The sequence below is a fragment of the Chlamydotis macqueenii genome, chromosome 4 (assembly GCF_036417535.1).
Source record: "Chlamydotis macqueenii isolate bChlMac1 chromosome 4, bChlMac1.mat, whole genome shotgun sequence".
Taxonomy (NCBI): Eukaryota; Metazoa; Chordata; class Aves; order Otidiformes; family Otididae; genus Chlamydotis; species Chlamydotis macqueenii.
This window is the reverse complement of record NC_141559.1, coordinates 4,086,889-4,103,525: the sequence shown is the minus strand read 5'-3', so window position 1 is coordinate 4,103,525 and position 16,637 is coordinate 4,086,889. Positions and strand designations below refer to the sequence as shown.

The 16,637-nt window shown below is 44.9% G+C and overlaps 1 protein-coding gene across 1 annotated transcript; it reads right to left on the bottom strand.

Moving 5' to 3' along the window:
- Positions 1-8,928: 8,928 nt before the first annotated feature.
- On the bottom strand, positions 8,929-16,111 carry CCNG2 (cyclin G2). The gene is made up of 8 exons (XM_086747468.1): positions 15,853-16,111; positions 15,558-15,689; positions 14,426-14,563; positions 13,114-13,364; positions 12,858-12,936; positions 12,680-12,778; positions 11,599-11,804; positions 8,929-11,084 (listed from the first exon to the last, which is right to left on the bottom strand). Exons 2-8 carry the CDS (start codon positions 15,666-15,668, stop codon positions 10,952-10,954), a joined length of 1,017 nt encoding a protein of 338 aa, XP_086603594.1. The 5' UTR covers positions 15,669-15,689; positions 15,853-16,111; the 3' UTR covers positions 8,929-10,951.
- Between the last annotated feature and the right edge of the window lie 526 nt (positions 16,112-16,637).

Sequence of the window (16,637 nt, the reverse complement as noted above, 5' to 3'; positions counted from 1 at the left end):
TCTGAGAGCTTAATCATGACAAGTGCTGGCATTTTGCCACTACCAAGTGACCACAAGAATAGCAAATGCTCCTACTTTTGTCAAACAGGAGCCTCCTCCAAGAACTGCGCAATTCCAGGAAGGTAAAAAACCCACCAAGCTCTTGTTCCCGGCTCGCTTGGGTTTCTCTTTGTTTGGCAAGATCAAAAGTGTGGCTGCCCTTAACAACTTAAAGCAATTTGAAATCTTCAGACCACTGGCAGGGACATAAATTGCCCTGATTTTTTTACCCAGAAGGGCATGGCAATGCTATCATATTGTTCACTAATACTCTGCTATCAGGACACAGCAGAGTTCCGTTACACAGGCATATTAACCGAGCTTGCACAGCTCGAGCGAGGCAGTGTTCTGCTAGGTCTGGATTTTGGGAACCAAATGCTAGCATAATCAACGGCTACGCGGAGCAAGCTGTCACAGCTTCATGGCATGGTGGTCTTATGTTTCAGGGACAGGCTTAGCTACATGCCAAAGGGGAGATGAACCACCAGTCACCCCCCATCCTTGAAATTTTTTTTTTTATATGCTTCTCAAAATAGTTTATTTTCTGTTGTTTAATGAGAGAGTCTTATGCCCAGAATCTGACATAATTCCTTCTCTGACCTTGAGAGGGCATTGGAAAGGATTCTTCAAATCCCCCACTCTTTGCAAATTGTGCTCCAGCTTAGATCGTCCTTCCTACACATACCAAGAAAAGCAGCAGCTCTCAAAATGCCTGTGACTGAAGATAAAATGGTGAAGTAGATATTCTCCATCTTAGACCTTGTGATCTTCGCTTACAGAAAGTTTTGAGCAGATGGATGTAAGACACAAGGTCTGGCCAGTCGCTCCCAGCTCCATCCGCTGTGGGGCATTTCCGTTTCTGAAACGAAAATGAAAAGACTGGCCCAGCCTCAAAGCACGGATTTGAATTTCAGACTTTCAGAAGTACAGGAGCATGATGACTTTGTTTTAGTTCAGCCCACAGTAAAGCGGGGCAGCTTTCCTTGCTTGCTTGTTTTCAAAAACCTGTTACTAGGATAGGAACTTACTCAACCAAGCATTTCCAAAACTCAGGTGTGGATTTGGTATTTTATACCCAGTTTTCCCTCTGGCATAACCCTAGGATGTATGAGACCTGAATTTCAGAGCTCCTGAATCCCTTCAGCTCCTTCAGAAAGCAGTGGCAGATGGAGGTGTTCAGCTACTGGGAAAACCACATTCTCTGCCCATAGGTGGAGAAACGCCGCTCTTGTTTCACATCCAAATAGCCTCCGTAAGTCTCCTCTGCTACCAACTTGAACAGTCCTACCTGAGCAGCATTCTTCAAGGTGTTACACGTAACATGTATGCACCATGCTGAAGGAGCAATCTCTACAATTACAGCCCAGCCCACGTTACCATTGGAGGAGACAGGCCATCTGCCAGCCCACATGAGGTCCTTACAGCATCCGATGAAGGTGGATGAGCAGCCAAAGCACTGACTGTGCTCCAGACTTGAGATTTATTGGCAATGTGTTTCAAGAACTGTCGCAAAAGCAAGTGCCTGTAGCTACCCACCTCCTCTTCTTCAGCTCATCCAGAAATAGCGAATCCTGGGTATTCTTGCATCACACAAAAACACAAGGACTAATCCAGTCCTCTCACTATTTCATAGCCAAGATGCCACCACAAGACTGAGCCTGACACACACAACACTGACAGAGGCAGTAGCCCGGGGACATGCAGCTCCTTTCATACAGGACTCGTTGCCTTGCAAACCACCAGCCAAGTTTTACATGCAGATGTGCGGGGTTTTCCAAGCAGGCAGGAAAGCAGCTTTACTCAGCTGGGTACATTTTCACAGCATAAGCATGATGCTTGTCAAAAACCAGCCTTTTGAGGTCAGGTTTGAAGCACAGACAAGAGCAGCTACAGAGAAGCGTGTGCTGCTCTTAGATACTTGAAAAAGGACTTTGATCTCCAGAGCTGACAACCTAACACTTCAGAGAAGCAATCCATTTCACACAGCATTTTATTTGCCTTTTATATAGTGTTAAGGCACAGAGGACATCAGTTGAGGGATAAATACCATACAGAATGCCGTCATCTACTACTGGATATTAAAAAAAAAAAATCTATTTCCTGTTCATGGCTCAAGAAATAACACCAAAAGACAAACTGATCACAAAGCAGCAACATCAAGCGATGGCCGGTGCAAACCTAAATGCTCCACACGCCACAGCATCTAAAAGATTGGCCTGGAAAGATCTAAAGAAAGCAATCACATAAAAGCTTGAACCCCAGTGAAGCAGAAAATTAATTATGACCAGAGTCAGTACAGCTTTAACCCTGTGAGGACTGAAAGCTCTTAAAAAAAAAAAAGAAAAAAGTTCAGCCTTGTGACTTCAGGTGGCCCTTTTCTAAGACATGAATCACAGGGGCACTCGGAAAGCAGGCTTCTATGGCAACTGGTGCCAAAGCCCATTGAACAGAGTAGGAGGGCTACCAAATTCTCCATTACACAAAGTCTCTTTTCAATAACTGTGGTGGTACAAAAAACCTCCAAATGAACACTGATTACAACGTACATTATCATAACCAGCACAGTGTAAACAGGACTTCATTTGGCAGTCAAGCCTTTGGCTGCTTTCTGTAGAAATCCAAAGCCATCCTCACCTTTTTTATTGAGAATTACATGCCAGTTACAGGTAGGGCTCCAGAGCATCCCACACCAAATGCAAACCCCTCTGTCTTCCTGCAACTCCGCATGTGTGTGCGATGGATACGCATTCAAGGGGTACGTTTCTTACAGAGGTAGAGTTGGGCATGTAAAGGTTGGACCTCCAAGGAAGCCCTCAGCAGCATCAGCAGGGCATAGGTTAGTGCTGAGCACCTGGGGGAAGTCCAGCCCTTGCAAAAGTTTGACCACTTCACTTGGGCTCATTTAGACACAAACGCAGCTCACTATTTGCGTCTAAAGAACAGTGCTCTAACCGGAAGGCTGGCTGTAGATCCCGCTCAGGGCAGTCAGATGAATTCTAAAAAATCAAAGGCCAGAGGGCTTTGTTAGTCTCATCTTCCAACATTAAAATCATGAAAGGATTGAGAGATTTTTACTAATCAATTCAGCATTACATAGTTGGGAGAGAGAGAACGTTGTCCCTACCTGTACAGCAACCTGCTGTACAATGTTAAGAAATGACAAAAAGCAGCCATAAGTGACCATGGTTCCCCCCTGTGGATATCTGCAAAGCCAGCTTAGATGCCTCTTCATGGGTCGCAACACAGATTTACCCTTGTTCCTACCACAGTCCAACTTTTCTAATGCTACCATCAGCCTCTATAAACTCCTGAGAGGGCTACCAGGCTTCATTCTGATTTCAGAGGCACTAATGAGATCCATCTCCAGACCACTGGTTTGCAGAGAAATGCTTTCTGGACTGCTCACGTCCTCAGTATATTCGTACTAGTGACTCACTCTTCTCCCCACCTCTCCTGGTCCCCCAACATCATGCTCTTGGAGCTGCCTGCTCTTTCTTTCAGGTCCAGAGATGTGCTGATTGCTTTTAATAGCAGGGCATATTTGTAAAATTGCACACATCCAGCAACCTCCACAAGTGAAGGTCCCCAACTGGAACTACAGGTCACCTAAAGGAACTAACAGGACACAGCTGAGCCATTTGCAGCCATCTTTTTTTTTTTTTGAGAGAGATTAAGGAGAGTGATCCAAAGTGGTTCACTCAGGAAAATAAAGATTATATCCGAAAGAAATGTTTTCTAAACCCAGACACTGAAGGGCAGCATTCTGCACAGGAATGGCTGGTCCCACCACCTGCTGAATTGCATCTAAGTCCCCAAACTTACATTTGTGAATATGTGCTTACTGCTCGTGCAGCTGCCAGCAGGCTATCTGGTCAGTGCAGTAGGAATACAAGGGTCCCCTCTTTCTACAGCGCCATTCTCTGATCATCAGATAGGTTAACGGCATGCTTTTTCTTCAGCTACACATCTAAGATCCAACAGTTTTTCTGCTTTTTAACTACAGCCTGGCAAAATCAAAGCTTATCAGCAAATATCCTGGGCCAAATCCCCTGCTGAGTATGAGCTGCCTGCTGCACCCTGAGGACCAGATTTTGCCTCCAGTATCACCTTGCTGGAGGAGCTGAAAGGTGGAAGAAGCAAACACTGGAGAATGCACAGGAACCAGAAGCTGTGGCCTAAAGCTCTGATGCTAAATCAACCCAGAGAGGAACGGGTTGCTCTCCTGACAGAGCAAAGGAGGAGCACGCTACTTAGCTCTTTGTCACAGAGCAGCTTTCTCCTGTTTATCTGACACCCTGCCAATGTCTTGGGCAAGGAGCTGCCATGTAAATTGCACCTAGCTTCTGATCATCTGCAGCACAAACCATGAGACTACCAACCTTTGCTTTTGTAACCTTGGCAGGACAGTAAGCCAAAACCAGCGACCGCCTCCAGTCCTTTTGCTCTTTGACACAGTTACTCATTGGGCTCTGGATGAAAAAACTTCCCAGATCCCTGGCTCAGTCACTGTACTTGAGAAGACTGCTATTTAGACCACAATAATATCTTCCGAAGTTCCTTGGGATTACACATTCAACTCTAACCTTGGAAACATTTTACCCACAGCTACACAAAATCCTCAGAGAGCAAGCATGCAGGCCCGTGCAAAGTAAAGAGAAGTTGCATTTCCACCGTTGCGTAACTCGCACAACTGCAGCTCTGTTTCGCTTGGTCCACATATCCACGTGTAACGCACAGCGGGCAAAGCTCTAGAGGCACACACAAAGCTGTTAAAGAACAGTACCCTTCAAGGCACAGCACACGACCCCCCCCAGCAAACAGAGGGTATATGTACCTGGAAAATGCCTAATATCTCCTCCCACTGCAACTGGGGCACACTACACATGGTATCAACTGGTCCTAACACTGCTCCTGCCATGCAAGCAAAAGCAATGGTTAATTTGAATGTGAATCCCTGCCTGGGCATACAGGAGCACGGAAATGCCCCGCTGGGAAGAAACAGGTGGCCTAACTCCATTCCCACCAAAGTCTGCGAGCCCTGCTTCCTCACAGGCCCGCCTTTCCACAGACACGTAGTTCTCTGTTTTCAGCTGATTTATCCTTGACAGCTGAGAGCTTTAGCAAGGAGCTACTCTATCTTCGTTCCATCAAGAGGAAACAAAGGAAGAAAGATTCAGAAATGCACATAAGGTCAAGGAGGAAGCCTGCGACAGAAGGAGTTGCGTTTGCCTTTCTAAGTCCAAGACAAAGTTTCCCACCATAGGCTAGCTCTCCCATCAACTTCACCGGGTGGGACTGAAGCCAGCCCTGAGCACTCTGGAAATCCCATCACGAATGCTTCCTTTGTCTGTATGTTTTAATAGCATTTACATCTCTGATGAAGACATGCTCACTACAGCCAAAAAAAAACCCTACCAGCACTCTTTGAAGGAGCAATGAAGTGCTTCATTAATTCAAAAATTGTTGAGATTGCAAATCAGGAACAGAACATACAGGTCTAGAGGCAACATTACTAATAATTCATGAGCAAAACGCTATGTTTATGCAACACTAAGGATGAGATTTTAATTGCTTATTACTCTAATTGATTTCATTCAGTTGTTATGGCAACTTTCTCCTTGTAGTATATGCACTATACTAGACTGACAGGCTTAAGGCATAAAGCAAGGCTGTGTGACAAACCACAGTTGCACGACTTGTCAGGTAAAAAATACTGATTATCTTCTCACATGATACACAGTAGACAGACCACAGGCAGGGCTAATTCCTTCTGGTCTCATGCTTTGTTATCAAACACTGGTCAATTCTACAGTTTCTCTCTGCTGCCCCAACGGATGACTTCCATGCTTATCTCCACCACTAACTGCTCTCCCTTGACACTACTTGACACAGAGAAAACCAGGGGCCACTTTGTGAAGAAGCTAGTTAGTAATGGCAGTTTTGTCAGTGCATACGTTGGACATAATCTCGCCTATATTGTCTTATCCAGAAAAGCTTTTTACACAACCGGAATTCAGAGCAAAAACTTGAAACCCAAACTTAAAAGCATGCCTTTTTCTGTTTAGAAGGTATGCAGTTCAGTTCAACAAGAACACCAAGTACAGGCTTTGCTCGGCTATACTTACACATCCACTCATATTTATCCCTCCTGTCCAGTCTCTCTCCAGTGCTGGTGGAACGGCTGCTCATGTGTAAACACATCCACTAACTTGTGCACAGTGAACCGACCTTGCTCTCCGATCACACATGCTAGTGAGGCACATCTTGCTGCTCCCTGGAGTACATCCTTACAATCTCTTGTGAGTCATCTGTCTCACATGCATCAAGTTTTTAGGGAGCTAAGGACAGCAGGTGAGAGTTAGACATTGTTCAGAAATGGAAACACAGACATTTTCCCTTGTTAAAGGCCCCCAGTACATTGAACTGGAAGCTGCAGAAGCTGGTTTCTGGTCTTGCCCTGCTATCTCAGTCACATTTCCCTGAGCTTTAAAGCCCTGATAGGAAACTGGTATCACGAGAGTAAGGTATAAAGCAAATAAGTGGTATTAGATTGTGAGGCAGCACTGTCTTTTAGATCAACTGTTTTCCTTTACAGCATGTTTCAGCCTTACACACTGCAGTCAAGCCGAGAGCCTTCTCTACGCACTGACCAATAGAAACATTACTTACTCCAGCAGAAGAAAAAAAAAATGGGGAGCTGTTAAATACCAGGGCCTGAACACACCTACTGATTTATGCTGAAAGATTCTACTGCTCCATGTCACTTGTTAGGTAATCCAGTGGCAGCAAAGTCGGGTTTTCTGTTTAAAAGGCCATTATCATTATTCAGTTATGGAATGACAATCCTCCAAAACAGAAGTGGTTGCATTTCTGATCCCTTGTGGCCCAATCCAGCCACAGGAGAGCAGCTGAACAGCGTGATAACATCTCCAGATCCTCTGAGAAACCAGGGCTCATCCACACCAATGCGAGCCCTCAGCTCTACACTTCACTCAAGTTAGGCAACACACTATTCCACAAAGGCATGGGGAGTTACATCCCAGAGCTCGTACACAAACTGTACAGCTAGGAGCCGTCCTGGGTAACGTCTTCCCACAGAAACATTCTCTTTCAGCTCCCTCAGCCCCCACCCAAACCAGTCTTACTGACAAGGCACTTATGAAAATGAGCACATATTTAAACTCTCAAGACTGCAAGCGTTCAAAGCTTCATCTCGTGGTATAAGAAAGCCCAAAACAGCATTTAAAAACCCCGCACACCTCCACTATTAAAATTAAGCCAACCACCAAAAGTCCCATTCTTTGAACGAAGTCAGGCAAACGTCCTTTGGGGGATACACAGCTATATGACCCAGCAAAATCAAAGTTGAGCCTAAATTATCAAACCACACAAGTAAGCCTGACAACCTCCTCGCAAGCAAATTTCTTTTCGTGCTGGCATGAACTTGAAAGGGGCTGAATGGTACACCTCAAGCTTTATTAACCAGAGTAATCTCACAAGCTGTTAGTAAACCCAGGGACGTTGCTTATGGCTTCCTACCTTTTAAGAACCCACCTACGCAGCGCACACATCATCTGCCGATTCCCCAGCAAGGTGGTTGCTGTACTGAAGCGACCCGAGTGGGCACCTTTGAAGTGGAAGCTTAACATCTGTGCTGCAGTAGCTTTCATGATCAAAGCAGTCACAGAGAGCAAGGAAGCCCTTGCTCTTGAAATACTACAGCGTATGTTTCAAAGATGAACAGCTCCGTTAGATAATGGACTTTTGGTACATGAGCTCTTAGAAGGGAATTTCATACAGACCTTTAGAATATCAAGTGTCCACCCCTCATCTATTCTATGTGGGAAGTGACAAGCAAGCCTTGTAGTCTGTTCCTGTATTTCAAAAAAGTTATTACGAAGGCCATAAAGGAAAAGCTGAGGGTTATTTTCACACTAGTAGAGGCCCTATTCTTCCCACGCATACTCCCTGTCAACGAGTGAGAGCACTCGTCAGCCTCACAGCATCCTGTTCATTCCCAGCACACCCATGCTCCCCCAGTATTGGAACATCCGAGGCAGGGTTTTTTCCCTTGCAGCAGCAGCAGCCAGAGCTGGAAGACAGGCTGGCCTGGCAGAGGGAGCACCTTTGTGCTTCCTCTCACTCCATTCCTTGCACAGTGAAGAAAAAGGACCAAAAAAGGGAACATTTCTAACAAGTTACAAGGTGCAACAGGTCTATCATGATGCTTACAGCCACCTCAGCAGGTAGCCGAGTGTGGGTCCTGGCTCTTTAACTCTTTCCAGGGCTGGGAACATCTTTCCACCAAGAACCCTTTCCACCCCTTATTCCTTAATTTTTGCAACACATTCACCATTTGGAAATACTTTGGCAAGATGTGCAAGACAATACAAAAAGGTAACGAGCTAAGGTTTGGCATTGATGAAATTATTGTAGGTGCTTCTGATTGCCAAGGCACAGACACATCCCACGACTAGGTTTTACTCAGAAGACTGCTAACAGCAGCAACCACAAACCCAGCAAAACCCAGAGCACTTGGCCTGTAACAACTCCTCACTTAACGCCTAGTGGGAGCTCCTGGTTTACCAGATGTGCAAGCATGCCATTCACGCCACTCATCCCAGCATGACAGAGCCCAGCTGCAACTGGGCGATAAGCAGAGGATACCTCACACAAGCTTCTAAAACTGATAAGAGCAAAGCTGAGATGAGATTCGCATCCACTAGCAAGCCGTAGAGAAGTCTCTTCTTTTTCTTTGCGAACTGCTTACCAGATTTTCTGGGGTAACTTGGAACACAGCTGCAGCACCACACAGGCTATACAGGAAAAAAAAAAAAAAAAAGACAAGCAAGCCAAAAGCTTCAAGTAACCACCCATAAGTCACACCAGTTAACAAATACAGCACTTGGTTTATTTTTGTTTTCAACCAAAACAAGACTCAGGAGGTTTGTTACCTGTAACCAAAGCACTATTTCAGAAGTGAGCTTCCGGGCGCAGAGGCTTGCAGTAAGAAGTCTTCAGACGTACAGTATATCATACAGAGTACACAATAAATTACTATCTACATGCAACATACCTACAAAAAGTTACATATAACGTAAAAAAATACAGTATTTTCTGCTCTTTTTTCTTTTAAATTTTTTTTCTGTACATTTTTCATTTACATTTTTATATACATTTTTGTAAACTTTTTGCATTTTTATAAAACTGAAATCACAAAACAGCTATGAACTAACAGCATCGCTCTTACCATTCTAAAACGACGCTTGCATCTACAAATCAGCCTTTAGCTTGTCTGCTCCTTCATTCCTACTTTGGCACCAACACGCTTCACACCATTATTCTGAGCTAATTAGTTCGCTTGCTACCTCGCCACGTTCTCAATATGGAGAAATGCAATCATACTTCGGTTTGTGCTTCAATAAAAAAAAAGAGTTGAGAAGAAACCATTATGTTTACTACGTCATCAACATCACATTTACCTGATATTACTGCATAATATCCACTTTTCCTGCACTAACTGCTTTACATAGGCATGCAAACAAGTCTGATTATGACTCAATCAATAACATGAATATACTGAAAAACAACTACAAGGGTTAAATATTAAAAGGAATGAAGACTTATCAAGATTTACCATGTTATTAAGTTTAAGGTAATAGCATGGATTGACATGTTAACAGTTAAGATTTTAAACACACTGAAGTATACAATGTGAATTTCAGTGTAAAAACATCCATATCAAAGAAAATATGAAATTATGCCCTGCCACACACTTTGTACCGTCCTCTAGTGAAAACTGGTATTGAACAGACATCTTGCTATGCATACTCTTCTCGTGAAATAGGAATTTCTGCAGTTTATGGAAACCAAGCTTTAAAAAAGAAATAACACTTGAGTACACAACTCAAGATGCTACTGAAAAGGAGCACAGCACATGAAGTGTTAAAGCAGTTTCAGTGTTTGGCCCATTTCACAGTAAATCATTTCAGCCTGGCACTATGAACACTTATCATTTCACATAACCTACTCAGCCAATTTGATCTAATCCCAAAATAATGAAGGGTGGAGGTGCCCTCAAGGGGATTCTAGTCCAACCTCCTGCTCACACCAGGGTCAACACTGAATTCAAGCCAAGTTTGGAGTTTTGTCATGTTGAATCCTGAGAACCTCCCAGGACCAAGACTGCACAGCCCCTCTTGGTCTCCTCCAAAGCTGGACCATCCCCATGGAGCAATCTTCTTCCATCAATTTCAATTTAATGAAAGCCTCTCATCCTTGCTCCACACTTCTCACTCAAGACCCTGAAACCCTCTCCTCCTCCACAACCTCATTTAGATACCGAAAAAACTGCTTTTCAAACCTATTTTCTCCCCTCAAAGGCCACTCTGCCAGGCTGAATAAGCTCACTTCGCTTAGCCTCTGCACTCCAAATTGCTTAACAATCTCGGCAGCTTCCTGCTAGATTTGCACAAGTTGATCAACGTCTTGAGCCCAAAAGTGGACACTGTTCCAAACAGGAACGAATGCCAAGCAAAGGGAGGAAAAAAAAAAACTTACTTACCTCCACCTATTGCCTAGGCTCCTGTTAACACAGCCCCGTCTGCTGTCAGCCTTCGCTCCTGCCAGGGCACACTGCTAATGTGTTTAGCTGCTAACCGTTTTGGACCATCAGGAAGAGGACTACATTTATACTTTTTGACAACAGAACTATACAAAAACTTTTTTTTTTGCTCAACTGGAGACCTGAAAGTATTTTTTTTTCCTTGAAATTACAACAACAAACCCAAGGTAGGCATTCAAAGCATTGAATTCTTGCCTTGAAACAGTTTACAGGTTACCACCTCATTTATTATTGCCAAAAGACTCTACGGTGCATTGAATCTCAGCCGAATACAATCAGGACTTCATGCTAAGACCGACAGCTCAGAGTCTGCCACTTCGTTTTAGGTTTGAGTTCAAAGAAGAAGGTGCCTTCCAGATCACTCGGAGGAGAACTGCTAAGGCTTTCTTCTCCGCTGCTCATATCTTCACAGGAGTCTTCACTAAAAGGGACAGTGGGAAAGGTAATTAAACAAACATAAACCCTTGAAAGCAGCAAGCTACTCCTCAATCCTGTGTTTTCTTGCAAGCTGTTCCGTTCCTAGTGTAACATCCCAGATCTACACATTTCTCAGCACTAAGGCTTAAATCATAACAAGGTACAATTTCCTTCCTCCTAACGTCAAAAAAACCCTACCAACCAAGAAGCCGGCGTTCAAGTTATCAAATATAAATTACTCTAGAAGACTTAAAGGCTATGTAAGCCTCCCTGCCTTCAAAAAAAAAAGCAATGCCTCCCGCAACCTTGCAAAGCAGTTCTGCTTTTTGAACACCGCAACGACAGATCACCTTTTTTCTTCTGTTTAAGATTTTCAAAGTATTTTCAAAGTAGTATTTTCAAAGCTAGCCATTTTTTATAGGTAGCATGGAATAAGCCTAGTTATGTAGAGTTGCCATTAACATCTCCAAAAATAAGAATTCCCAACAAATTATCCACCTGGTATAAGTTTTACCAACCTCTCACTTTCATTGAAGCATCCACCCTCTGGTATTGTTGGCAACTCAGGAACACTGTAGTAACTGTTTTGTAGATTCTGGGCCGTACGTCTTGAAACAATCCAAACGAGCTTTTTATGGTCAGGCTTGCAACATTCAGGAGAAGAATAATCCGCTAGGCATTTCGAGACCAGTTCCCTCCAGTAAAGTAGGTCACTGTCACTTATCTGAAAAGCAGAAAAAGAACTTTAGTCTCTTACACACAAGCTCTAAAGGTAACCCCCCTCCCTCCATTTTACTTTCTCAAAAAAGACTTGAAAAAGTATCAGTCAAGATCTAAGCGAGTCATAACTGATACCATGGTATTGTTTGGCTCCCATATGCCTCCTAGAAATGTCCACATTGAGGCGTGAATTAAGTTCACAGTTTGCCTGTCAGTTGCTGTTAACATTTTCATTATCACTTCCAAAGGAAAAAAATTAAACTAAGATTACTCCAAATGGAATAATCTTGTACTTAAAGGACCTACTTCCAACCCTCAAGAAACTGGGTTAGTTTAACCTGACTTTAAGAGTAAAAAGCTTTAGAACAGCAACTGGTCTGATACAGTTTGCAGCTAGGAGCTATAAATCCTATGTTAGTTATTCAGGCAAGAAGAATAAGCAGCCCAGCAGCCATGTAGTCCGATGAACCAACTGGAAGTTTCTCTAGAACATACAGCTAGAACTGTACAAGTTGTTAAAAAGCATGTGTAGTGTAGTCAGCATTTCTTCTTGTTTTATACATTTAAGCTAGTTTTTTTAAACTACAATCCTTTTGCTTGCCAGGCAGCTGCCAAGACATGCCAGTGTAAAATGACTACCTGACCTCATTCACCAGGCAGCAGGTTTTTTGCATTTGGCATTTTACCAATGAAGATGCATTAGTTACAAGAGCTGCAGACAGATGCTTAAAGACCCATTTCATTGCTCATTTCAGCTGATGCCAAACAGTACCTGTAAAGATTGAACACTGCCAGCAGGGGTCCCCGAAATGTAACATCTTACCTCATTAACCACACCAGTCCCAACAACTGCAAAAACACTCCACAGAAAATATTTACCTTCGAGTGCTTTTGAACACGCAGAAGGATCTCAAACAGCTCAACAGATTTCAAAGTCTGAACTTCCAGAGTGAGAAGGCACAAAGCCAAGACAGATGGCTAGAGGGACAAAAAACACCACTTAGCAAAACATGAATCAAAACCCACTCTGAAGTCAAAGCAAGCTACTTCTACTTACTTTTGCTTTAGAGAAGACTAAACGACAGTTGCAAGCTTTTAGCTGTGCTTCCAATTTGTCGAGACTCAATACTTCTTTCCTGTAAGACACCAAAGAGAAGAAGCCTTTGTATCAGCAAGCATTCACTCACTTGTCAGGAAATAAACGCTAAGGAGCTGCCTCCCCTACAGCCAATGCCATCATTATTTAGAGGCAACTAAAGAGAGAAAGGGCTTAGCAAACATGCAGACCACCACCAATGCGCAACTCAACTCACCTTTCTGAGGTATGACAGAGTAGAATAGTATGGTACAAGTGCAAGAAGGTTAAGGCAGTAGTAGCTTTAAATTCAAAGTGCAACTTTTCTGAAATTATCTTTTCCATCCGTTTCAGGTCGGACACAGTGCATTTACATTGGCTGATCCGGATGATCTCATGAGCAGATGGAATATTGCATTCTTCTTCGACAACTCGGGCAGCCAGTTGGAAACAACAAACTCCAATGCAAGATAAATGCTTCGGTTTCACCTAAAAAGAAGCAGCACTATGAATACTTCCCCCTCCATAAACACCGCTTATCAAAGAGCAACACCAACAGCTCACCCAGGCTAGGTGAGCCATTTCAGACAGTCACAGTTCAATAGAAAGATTTGCTTATCTCAGCTAGACCTGGCATCAGTCAGCTCATACACCTCACCTAGTCCTAACCCACTTCATCACTTAAGTTCCAGCAAAACGCAGCCGGCCGAGCCAATAAAGTAATATCAACCTGCCACAGCTAAGTCAGCAGAAGTGAAGTTCAACAGCTGAGCACCCTCTATTGAAACTGTTCCACATCACTGCACAACAAATAAACTGCAGCGAGAACTGCAATACCTCACTTCTCCAAGCGGCAGTGCTCACTTACCCTCATTTAAAGCCTATACAAATCCAGCCTGAGCCTGTTCTAGGCAGTCCTATCCCTCCATAACTTACTCCTACCTCTGCTATTCTCTCTTATGTACCAGCATAAGGTTTTGTGCAACCTCAAGGACAGTCATAACCCGAGAACTCACGCAACTTGAGTTTTTCTGCCAGCTTAATAACAGGGAACCCGTTTAGTTTCAAACTGTCTGCCATAAAGCAGCACAAACACAAAAGGAAAAATATCCAGGAAATGATAATTTGGTGTCAGTTCCAGCACTAAGCTAAGCTTTAACACAGCATGCAGACATCTGCTGTATCACAAATTGTTTGGTTCCTCCTTTTAATTAATTCCTCCTTTTTCAGTCTTTTACATCTATGTGGTGAAAGCTACAGACTATTAGCAGAAATAAACCATGCTGCTATTTGCCTTTAGAGGTAAAAAGAGGCCATAACACAAAACATTTAATATAACACAACAACATCAGCCCATCTTTCATGCAAGAACTGTACTCAACGTCAAGTTTACAAAGGAGGACTTCAGAAATGTTGCTAGCGTAGAATGAGTAAACAGCCACGGTTATGTCTGACATCACAACCTTCCCCTTTTTGTCAGACAATAAAGTTCACAGGAAGCTCACGTATTCCCAGCTGACACTGTAACAGGTCCTCTCCCCCAAAAATACCTTCATAAGAGCCAAGAATCTGTCCAGAATGTTAACAGCCAAAACAAACGTTTCTGTTGCAAAGCCAAAAAAGTTGGTCAGACTCCAAAGATCTTCCACCTTGGCATTCCTTTGTCTCGGGCACAGAGTATTTTCATTCTAGGGCAAGAAAGCAAAGTCAGAGTTATTCAGTGGCAGCAGTGATAATTGTGATCACTCATTGCCTAAATCATCTTTTACTTAGATCAAAGGGAAACAATTAATTTCTTCTGTAAATACTTTAGTTCTCTGAACTGAAAAGAATTTAGATCCTCAAGACTCAAAACACACCCAAGGTACACCGATTACAGCCAGGTCCTGAGTCTCACTGGTGCAATACCCAGCACAACCACATTTCCAAGTACGCACTTGTTATTTTAAGACAATAGTTACCAAGTGCATGCATACACAGCAACTCCTGACCTTAGAGAAACAGAGATTATGAACTTCAGCTTAGTCTCCTCTCTGCCTGTATGTCAATATTTAAGCGACACAACTTCCTCTTTCAAAACAAAGAAGTGGAACGCTTTCAGAAACTTTTTTTTGTCAAAGATTAAGGTCCTTTCCAAAAAACTCACAACCATCCAAAGGAATGTAAGCCTGCCCTCAACTCAGTAAGGAACTCTGGTTATTAACATGGAAATATTTATGTTCCATTTCTTTTTTTGCTGTTACACAGTGAGTGTTTCTAGGTTCATTTCCCTGGATCTTGCTAATGAAAAGCTGGTCATATCCCCACTGCCTATTTGACATGCCAGTAGTGGTACAATACAGCAGGACAAAGCTCCCGAGATGAAAATAATACATTTAGTCTTGGTTCTGTGTTCACTCGAAGTTTAAATAATAATCACTGAAGGCCTACTTGCCCTGTACGACACAGATCTTTGCAATGCAGTGTATGTCAATAACTACAGATTGAGTTAAAACAAAAGGCAAGCGGCGTTTATAAGAAAGAAAAATAACTTTCCGAAGTTAACGCACGCCTCCTAGCTCGGAAGGTTTTTGGTTTTGTTTTGTTTTGGTTTTTTTTTTGCAGCACGTATTTCCTGCCCCGAGGAGGCTGCCTGCTCCCTCCGCGCCCACCCCAGCCCCATCCCCCCGGCTCCCTCCTCACCTCGGCGGCGCACTCGATGAGGCTGAGCCCCTTCTCGCGGGGCTGAAACCGGCCCTCCTGCTCCAGGTGGAGATTCAGCTGCTTGAAAAGCCACAGCGCCTCGCTGCTCATCTTCTCCGCCGGATCCTTCACCTTCGCGGCAGATACAAGGCGTTAACACCTGATTCTCACCCCCCCCCCCCGCCTCACCCCTCAAACAAAGGGAACCGGTCGAGGCCTCTCAACCGCTCCCCCCCCACCCTGGGGAGGGGAAATCCGCACGCATGCCTCAAGGAACGGGTGCCCATGTCGGCACACTCACCCGGGGCGGTGGTGAGGGGGCACCGGGCCCCCCTCTCCGCGTCCCTCACCGCTCGGTTCCTGCGCGGCGGGGAAGGGGGAGGCGAGCCCGGTTGCCGTCACCGCACGGACGCGGGTCGGTTCCGCCGCTGGCCCCGCATCCAGGCAGGGCCGCCTAGCGCCCTCGCCCAGCGGCGGGCCCCACTCGCCTCCCCCGGCGAATCACAGCACCACCCCGGCACCGCTGCCGCCTCACCCCCAGCCCCGCATCAAAATGGAGGTGGCGCGGCCCCGCCTCCTTGTTTTTGTTCTGGCGGCCCGCAGATGGCCCCGCGCGGAGCGCTCCCGAATAGGCCCGGCCGGTGAGGCGCCGCGGAAAAGTAAAATAGTCCGCCGAGAACCGCACACCTTAGGGATGCTCCGAGAGGGTTCGGAGGTCAGGGCAGGACGCAACCGTGTAGTCGCACGCCCGCTTGACGGGCAGCAGGGCAGATCCGCGCTCCTCCTGAGGGAGGACTAGGCCCCGGCGGAGGGAGACATAGATGAGACGCATCACGCCTTTAAAGGGACCCGACAGAGGAGCCGCTGGCGGCGGAGCTTTTTCAAAAAGTCCGCCCAAACCCTCCCCCGCCCTGATTGGTCCGCTCTCTCCAGGCGCTGATTGGACGACAGGGCAGCTTCCGCCCCCCCCCCTTCCCCACCCGTCTGTGGGGGTGTGTTGTTTACCAGCAGCGATTGGTCGCCCACCCAGCGTAGGTCTCTCCGGATTGGCCGGATGAGTTCTACCTCTGCCCCGCCTAC